This window comes from Hipposideros armiger, unplaced genomic scaffold (assembly GCF_001890085.2).
Source record: "Hipposideros armiger isolate ML-2016 unplaced genomic scaffold, ASM189008v1 scaffold_385, whole genome shotgun sequence".
Classification (NCBI taxonomy): Eukaryota; Metazoa; Chordata; class Mammalia; order Chiroptera; family Hipposideridae; genus Hipposideros; species Hipposideros armiger.
Genome location: NW_017731735.1, coordinates 889,889 through 898,311, shown reverse-complemented (window position 1 = coordinate 898,311; position 8,423 = coordinate 889,889). Strand labels below are relative to the sequence as shown.

At 54.6% G+C, this 8,423-nt stretch overlaps 1 protein-coding gene across 1 annotated transcript in view; it reads right to left on the bottom strand.

The window, feature by feature from the left end:
• LOC109393614 (myosin-6-like) overlaps positions 1-7,660 on the bottom strand; it is a 33,638-nt gene extending 25,978 nt beyond the window's left edge. The window contains exons 1-13 of the mRNA XM_019663023.1: positions 7,549-7,660; positions 6,995-7,213; positions 5,674-5,817; positions 5,283-5,439; positions 5,155-5,182; positions 4,756-4,867; positions 4,374-4,466; positions 3,576-3,639; positions 3,206-3,304; positions 2,653-2,756; positions 2,429-2,567; positions 468-736; positions 8-178 (exon numbers count right to left, since the gene is read on the bottom strand). Of these exons, the coding sequence (XP_019518568.1) occupies positions 8-178; positions 468-736; positions 2,429-2,567; positions 2,653-2,756; positions 3,206-3,304; positions 3,576-3,639; positions 4,374-4,466; positions 4,756-4,867; positions 5,155-5,182; positions 5,283-5,439; positions 5,674-5,817; positions 6,995-7,195 (1,581 nt within the window). The 5' untranslated portion in view covers positions 7,196-7,213; positions 7,549-7,660. The remainder of the gene's footprint in view (positions 1-7; positions 179-467; positions 737-2,428; positions 2,568-2,652; positions 2,757-3,205; positions 3,305-3,575; positions 3,640-4,373; positions 4,467-4,755; positions 4,868-5,154; positions 5,183-5,282; positions 5,440-5,673; positions 5,818-6,994; positions 7,214-7,548) is intronic.
• Between the last annotated feature and the right edge of the window lie 763 nt (positions 7,661-8,423).

Sequence of the window (8,423 nt, the reverse complement as noted above, 5' to 3'; positions counted from 1 at the left end):
GCAGCACCTTCTCGATGAGGTCGATGCAGGCCTGCAGGTCCATGCCGAAGTCGATGAACTCCCACTCGATGCCCTCCTTCTTGTATTCCTCCTGCTCCAGCACGAACATGTGGTGGTTGAAGAACTGCTGCAGCTTTTCATTGGTGAAGTTGATGCAGAGCTGCTCGAAGCTGTTGAACTGCAGGGGAGTGAGGGCAGGAGCCGGTCAGGTATGCCAGCTGCTGAGTGGCCAGTGGGGTCAGCCCAGGGCTATATCCAGCCCAGTGAGAAGTGTGGCTGGTCCCCTCCCCTGTCAGGGCAGGAAGGGAGCGCTGCCCCTGGAGTCAGGACAACAACTGCCCTCTGTCAGTGCTGGACCCCACTGCCTTTCCCACGCCTGGTCTATAGCTGGCACTCAACAAACGGTTGTTGCATGTGCCAACGAGTGAGTTATTGTTCTCCCCGCTCCCAGGGCTCTCTCTACTCACGTCAAAGATCTCAAAGCCGGCGATGTCCAGGACTCCGATGAAGTACTGGCGTGGCTGCTTGGTCTCCAGGGTGGCGTTGATTCGCGTCACCATCCAGTTGAACATCTTCTCATACACTGCCTTGGCCAGTGCCCCAATGGAGTAGTACACCTGCTGCACGCTCTGCCCCTTGGTGACGTACTCGTTGCCCACTTTCACCCGAGGGTGGCACAGCCCCTTCAGCAGGTCAGCTGAGTTCAGCCCCATGAGGTAGGCGGACTTGTCGGCATCTGGTTGAGAAGGAAAGGAGTAAGCGAGCATTTTCAACAGACCTTCCTTCCCGGCCCCAGGACCAGAGCCTTTCTGAAGCATCAGGTCCAATCCCGTCTCATTGAAGAGTTGCAAATAGAGGCTTGGAAGGGCGCAAAGCTTGCCTTGATCACACAGCCAGTCTGTGCCTGAGTCAGGCTGGAGTCCAGGCTCCTTCATTCACCCTACAGCCTTCCCCCACACAGCAGCCCTGATGGCCTATGACTTTATCTCTGTTGGGTGTCTCTGGGCCAGGCCCTTCACCAGCCCTACTATTAGCATATCTCCTGCCCTCACTGCACACCCTCATCTCTCCAGGGCAGGGACTGTGTTTGATGGGAGGAGATGTGTTCTGCTTTCTGCCTTGTTTGTGCTCATCCCAGCACTGGCCCAGGATTGGGCACACTCTACTCCAGCGATTCTCAACCTGTGGGTCGTGGCCCCTTTGGGGGTCGAACGACCCTTTCACAGGGGTCGCCTAAGACCATCGGAAAACAAAAAGATATTTACATTACGATTCATAACAGTAGCAAAATTACAGTTATAGAGTAGCAACGAAAATAATTTTATGGTTGGGGGTCACCACAACATGAAGAACTGTATTAAGGGGTCGCGGCATTAGGAAGGTTGAGAACCGCTGCTCTACTCAATCGTGTGTTGACCAACTTGACTGGCTGGGAATTCAAGTTCCTAACGGCATGTTGGACAGCCTCTCCCCCAACTTCCAGCTCTCCAAATGTGCCATCCAACATACCATCTCCATTTAGAGGTAATTTATTTGTTTTAATTTCAAGCACTTTGTGATAACTGGTGACATGGCAATCATGACACCTAGGCTTGGCATTTTGATCTGGACAGATACAAAGAAATGTTCCTCAAAAGCAGACCAAGAGGAATGTTCTCAGGTGTTAGCATAGCACTGTTCACACTTTCACATCTCCTTCTCAAGGATTCTTGGAACAGCCCTGGAGAGAGCTAGGAAAGATTGTCACTGTTTCACTGAGGAAGAAACTGAGGTCCAGTGAGGCAGATGACATGCCAATGCGCTGAGCTGTGTCCTGACTCCTGGCCTGCTGCCTCCCAAACAACATGGCATAGAGCCCACCAGGAGCTCACCCAAGAACTGGGGTTCCCCCCATATACACCGCATCACTGATGGGGATGTTCAGAGCTCAGACTCTGTGCTTTCCTGGGTTTCAGTGAGACTTGGGCACAGAAGGAAAAATCCTCAACTCACTTCTGGTCTGGGCAGCTGGGGTTGAGAAGTTAGCAGGATTGTGGGGGCCCTCCCTGTCTGTCCTCCTCTCCCATGTCCCTGCTCCCATCCCCAGCCCTTACCACACCTATCCACCCCATAAGCCTCAGGTCCCTGGCTAAGCTCTAACAGAAGAGAGAGCCTGGAGGCAGGGCCTGATGGAGAGGAGATGGAGGCAGAGCCTGCCCGGGGGAAAAGTGCTACCTCTGACCACCTGCTTCCCATACTTCTGGTTTCCTCCCACTTTCTCTACCATGATCCTAACAACACTGTTGTCAACCTAGCTCCTTAACAATTGTTAAAGATACCACTTTTGGACATAGCATGGGAGACCCTGCTCCCAGAGGACTGTCTCCTCCTGGCAGGTGAATACCCAGCACCTCAGGCCTTTCCAGCACCTGCCGTCTGTCCCTCATACCTTCGGTGCCATCGGGCTCGGCCTGCTCTTCTCGTTGTTTCTGCTTGAACTTCATGTTTCCGTAGTGCATGATAGCGCCCGTCAGCTTGTAGACACCAGCTTTCTCCTCAGCAGTGAAGCCCAGCACGTCAAAGGCGCTCTGCACAGAGCAAGAGAGGCAAAGAGGCGGTTGGAGCAAGTGGCCCAGGAGCCGTCAGGAACCCTCACACTGCCTCCTCACTCACATCTGTGGCCAGGAGCTCCTCGGAGTCATCGATGGAGGCCACAGACACCTCTCCCTGAGACACGAAGGCGTAGTCGTAGGGGTTGTTGGTGACCAGCAGCATGTCTGTCCAAGCAAGGGGCAGGGCAGAGGCCAAGGAGACGGGATAAGGCAGGGGATGGGCAGAGAGGGGTTGAGAGAATGTAGGAGAGGCCGGAGAGCAGGGAGAGAGGAGAAGAGTCAGCAAGGACCAAGGAGAGACTCCAAAAGAAACGAAAATGTAGGAGGGGGACCCAGAGAGGGAGGACATTGGAGGAGTGACATCTTGGAGAAGGGGAGGCAAATAAAGAGTAGACAGAGAAAACCAACAAGGAAGAGAAAAATATGACAAGGAAAGTGTGGACAAGGAGGCAAGAGGAGATGCAGGGAGGCCCAAGGTGGTGCAGGAAAAGAAAGTCACTGAGCAGATGGAGGGAAGAGGGGGGTGAGCAGGGCGGTGGGGCAGGCTGAGGGGGAGGGCACCTGTACTGCTGGAGGAGGGCAGTTGGGCAGCAGGGACATGGGGCCCAGCTCACCCAGCAGCTCTGGCTTCTTGTTGGACAGGATCTGGTAGAAGATGTGGTAGTTTCTCTCAGCCTTGAGCTGGAAGATCACTCGGGACTTCTCCAGGAGATCTGAAGTGAGGAGAGGAGAGGAAGGCAAGTAAGGGAGGAGAGAGAGTTGATCCAGCAAAATGGTGGAGATCAGAGGAGAAGGGCTCCTACAGCAAGATGGAGAAAGCTAGGGGAAAAGCCACGAATTGAGGGAAGCAGAATACTAAAGCCAAGATGCAGATGTAGACAGAGACGGAAGATGGAGGGGAAATGTTGAGATAGGGCTGCCCCACTGGGAAAGAAGGCAGAGGAGGAGGACTGGAAGGGGTGGGTGAGGATCCTGCATACTCACAAGTCTCTATGTCTGCAGAAGCCAGCTTCCCAGTGGCCCCAAAGTGGATCCTGATAAATTTCCCCTGGGGACAGAGGAGACAATGAGTGAGGGGACTGGCCAGAAAGGACAGAATGGAGACCTTGGACCTCAGTGCAACCCACAATGTCTTAGAATTGTAAATGTCCTATTTGGCATCCCAGTTTAATATCAGTAAAACAGAGAAAGTTTGCCCACCCCTACACACCACCCAGGGATGTTGGAGCAGAAACAATGGCACAGGAATAAACACGACGAGACTGTCTCCTGTTTCTACCTCTGATATGGCCTCATGTGATCCTCCCAGTTACCTACAGTGTAACTGTTACCACCACTGTTTCACAGGTGAAGGGACTGGGGCTCAGGGAGGTGTGGGGATTTGCTGAGCAAGCGCCAAGTCCTGAAATTGGCTCCAGTGCCTATGCTTTCTTCCCACTCTCATGTGGAAGAGCTTTGGGAACAGACATAAGGAAAATCTAGAATGTGAACAAATCTGTTCCATTGCTTGGCTACGGAATAGCTGTGGTGACTCTGGGTTTCTTTTTTTAAGTTCCCAGAACTCATGGAGCCAGGCTGGCTCAGGAGGGTTTGGAGTGTGTGTGTGTGTGTGTGTGTGTGTGTGTGTGTGTGTGTGTGTGTACACGGGTGCATGCGCATGCACACTTGTTGATACCCCAAAGCCAAACACAGGACAATCAACTGGGTATGGTTGGCAACACAGCACCCTCTTTCTTTAGTTAAGGACAATGAGGCCAGTCGTCAATGGTCAAGGGCACTCACGAAGCGGGAGGAGTTGTCATTCCGGACGGTCTTGGCGTTGCCGAAGGCCTCCAGGGCAGGGTTGGCCTGGATGATCTGGTCCTCCAGGGTGCCCTGTGAAGGGAGCAGAACCTTGAGGGTTCATCTTCTGTCTGCCTCTAGGTGGCGGTGGGAAGTACAGGGGGCTGCTCCGGTCCTGGGGAATGGGGCTGGGGCTGGGTGGACTGCTTGGGGGTCTGTAGCTCCAAAGGGCCAATTTAGACACCAGAGTGTATGTCTTTTGCCAAGAAGGTCTTGGGCTCTGGGCTCAGTGGTACTTCACCACCATTCAGGGCAGAGCTTGGGATCACCTGAGTCAGCCTTCCCCAGATCCCCTCTGTTGAGCCTGTGTCCCACCCCGTACCTTGTTTGCATTGGCATTGTCCTTCTTGCCACGGTCACCTATGGCTGCGATGCTGGCAAAATACTGGATGACACGTTTCGTGTTCACAGTCTTCCCTGCCCCAGATTCTCCGCTAGTGGCAAGAGGGACCCATCAGAACCCAGGATTCCCACTGTTCTCTATTCAGAGCTCAACACTGCCCTCTTCTCCCTCAGGTCCCGTCCAGCTGCACTCCTCCACCAGCACCCAGCTCCCTGCAGAATTTGCCCATCATCACTGGTCACGCTGGCACTCCTCTGAGAGTCTAGTACCCCACATTTCTTGCAATCACAGTTTTAAACTTTTCCTTTCCTCTGCACCCCCAGGAATCAGCCTGGTTCTCCCCCCAAGCCCCTTTGTGGATAGATGGTGCTCACTCACGTGATGAGGATGGACTGGTTCTCCCGATCTGGAAGAGAAAAAGAGGAGAGGGCGATGGGGTCAGGGCTGAGGGTCCAGGACCATGACTGTGGGGCTGAGGGTGCACAGGTCAGGGCCACCAGGCTCACCTGTCAGCATGTACTGATAGGCATTGTCGGAGATAGAGAAGATGTGGGGCGGTGCCTCACTCCTCTTCTTGCCCCGGTAGGCGGCCACCACCTCAGCGTTGTACACCGGCAGCCACTTGTAGGGGTTGACGGTGACACAGAAGAGGCCTGAGTAGGTCTGGAGCAGGAGACAAGGCAGGCTGGAGGGGAGAGCCCAGACAAATGGTGGTGACAGGCAGAAGGGTCCCTGGTTACCCCAGCTGGTAACTCTCTTTTTGCAGCTGACCAGGGGCAGGAAGGGGGCTGGGGAGGCTGGGCCCCTTGGGAGAGTTCTGACCTTCTCCCCTTAAGCGAGTTGCCCTGGCCTACTTTGGTCTTGGGCCAGGACAGACTCCCTGCAGGACGCACTCACGTAGATCATCCAGGCCGCATAGCGCTCCTTGAGGTTGAAGAGCACCGCGGGCTCGTGCAGGAAGGTCAGCATGGCCATGTCCTCAATCTTGTCGAACTTGGGTGGGTTCTGCTGCAACACCTGGTCTTCCTTCACGGTCACTGTCTGAGGAGGGAGCATGGGCAGTAGGAAGGATGTGTACACTCCCAGTCTGTAGTCACCAGCTTTGCCCACTTATCTCCTTCTAGGACACAGACCACGACCTGGCCTCGCACCCCCAGCTCTTCTCTGACTAGTGTCCAGGTTGTTCCCCAGAGCTCTCCAGATAATTTGCCCACCTACTGTCTCTCCCACCCTAGGGACCACCCTAGTTTCTGTGTCTGGTCAGTACACCAGGCCCTGTGCCCATGAATATCATTGTTCATTCCCTGCTTTAAGTGTCTAGGGACACCTCGGAGGGGCTGGCAGCTCTGCCATCTGTGCTGTGCCCCTGACTCCTACGGGCAGTGCTCTGGAACATCTCAGCCGTTTACCCGACCTCCCCACTGGTCACTGTAGCTGTGGTTTGATTGGCAATGGTCAGTTTTCCATGCCTTGAGATCCTGCAGGCAGGTATTCCAGCATATTTTATAGTGGAGGAAGCTGTGGCTCGAATAATTAAATGGTTTTCTGTTATGGTGGCTAGCTAGTAGTAGAGCTGGGATCAGAGTTAAAGCCCCCAGTGGAGGCCTTCCACACCTTGATGGGACGCAGCATTCAGTCAGAATGTCTGCGAGGCACAAGGTTCTGAGCCGCTGCTGGTGACCAATGGCAATTCTCATGGACGGTGTGAAGGACCAGGGACCGGGGGCCTCTGAGTGCCAGTCACCAGCCCTAGGACTGAGCATTCAGCTAAAGAGTTTCTGCTGTTTGTATTTATCTAGGTCTAAGAGTTTTCTCTTGGTTTGGGTGAGGGGAATTTGGGAGAGTTTGTCTGTGGAGGAAACTGAGGCACAGAGAGGCGGGATACAAGTTTGAGAAGGGAGCTTCATTTGATGCTGTGGCTGGGCCCTCAATCTACAAGATCCTCCTGAAGAATAAACCAGCTGAGGTTTCCCCACTAGCATCTTCTCTGTCAAGGGGCGTGCAACGCTGGAATGGCGTCCTGTAGTGCCTGCTCAGGTCCATCTGAGCAAGGTCAGAGTTCTCACTCAGATACCGGGCTCCTCAAGGGGGCATGTCCTGCAACTCCACTGGTTTTGGCTCTTCTCCAGGGCCCATCAGCTCACACTGCAAGTTGCTTCACCCCTGCACCCCACAAAAGACCTTTCCTCCCCTTCCTCCGGCCCAGTGCCTCACGCACCTTGCCATTCTCGGTCTCAGCAGTGACCTTGCCCCCGTCCCGGGATACAATCTTGGCCTTGACGAATTCCTCCTTGTCATCAGGCACGAAGCACTCAGTACGGATGTCAAAGGGCCGGGTCTGGGCCTCCAGGCGCTCCTTTTCTGACTTGCGGAGGTACTGGGCTGCAGCCCCAAAATCGGCCATCTGGGCATCGGTCATCTTGTCGCTCCTTTAAGGCTGAGACAGGAGGGCCCAGGCCTCAGTGGGTGGCACCGCCCTCTGCACCTCCACTCCCTGCCTCACCTCCTCACCACCTGGGTCTTATCATTCTCTTCCTGTACCTCCCTTGAGAAGCACCTGGTCTAGGTCCAGCCCTCCCAACTCAGGTTCTGTTTCTCTTGCTCTCTGATGTGGAGCTGAAGGAGCATCTCTGTGAGGGGTCTGTGTGTGTGTGTGTGGGGGGGGGTGGAAATGGCTGGAGTTTGCTAAAGGGAGGTGATGAGCTGCTCAGAGGAGAGACAGTGAACCCTTAAACAACCTGGCTCCCAAGAGAAATCTGGGGCGGTTCTCACCTGGTTATCGCTTCACAAAGAATCTTGAACAGTCTGGACCATGGGTGGAGCCACAGAGGTGCAGCCAGGCAGAGAGAAGGACAGACAAGGAGAATGAAGAGCCACGGAAGCAGGCCGGTGGGGGGCGGGATGTGGGATCAGAGTTGGAAACAGAGAGAGGCAGAGATTAGAACACACAGCCAAGAAGGAAGGGCAAGGGGGGAGAGAGAGACCAAGAAGTATGACAAGTGTTGACAAAAACCAAGAGGCAAAGTAAAACCAGGCAAAGAGAGGGAAATCATCAGAGGGGGGAGAAATATGGAGACAGCCCTCGGAGGACACAGAAAGCAGGCAATGACGGATGCAGGAAACAAATGCAGATGGGAGAAGGAAACCTCCCATCTGTCAGTGGGAACTTTCCGGGGTTGGAGAAGGGAATTTCTAGCAGTACCCTTGTGCTTCCGACCGACCTGTACCCCATCCCCTGTGAAGGCAGTCCCTCAAGGTGAGAGCTCTGAGAGCTGGCCACAGAGTCCCCATCCAAACCCCCTCTTACCTGGCTCAGAGGAGTGTCTGTCTGTCTTTGCAGACTGCTCCTTTTATATCCCGCTGCCCCCACCCCCTGCCTAAATTTGGAGTCCTTCCGGAGGGACCCTCCCTCCCACCTCTCTCCCTTGCCAGCTCCTCCTCCCTTGATCCCTTGGCTCTGGAGGTGACAGGAGGACAACAGGGCCTCCAGATTTGCCCATGAAAGGTCTGTTGCCCTAGCCCCTCTGGCTCCAGGGCCTTTTTTTAGTCTTGGGCACATTCCTCCCCTCCAAAGGACTGATGGGCAGAGATAATGGGAAGACAGGACCTTCTCACATCACCTCCCCCGCTCCGTTAGGCCCTTACCT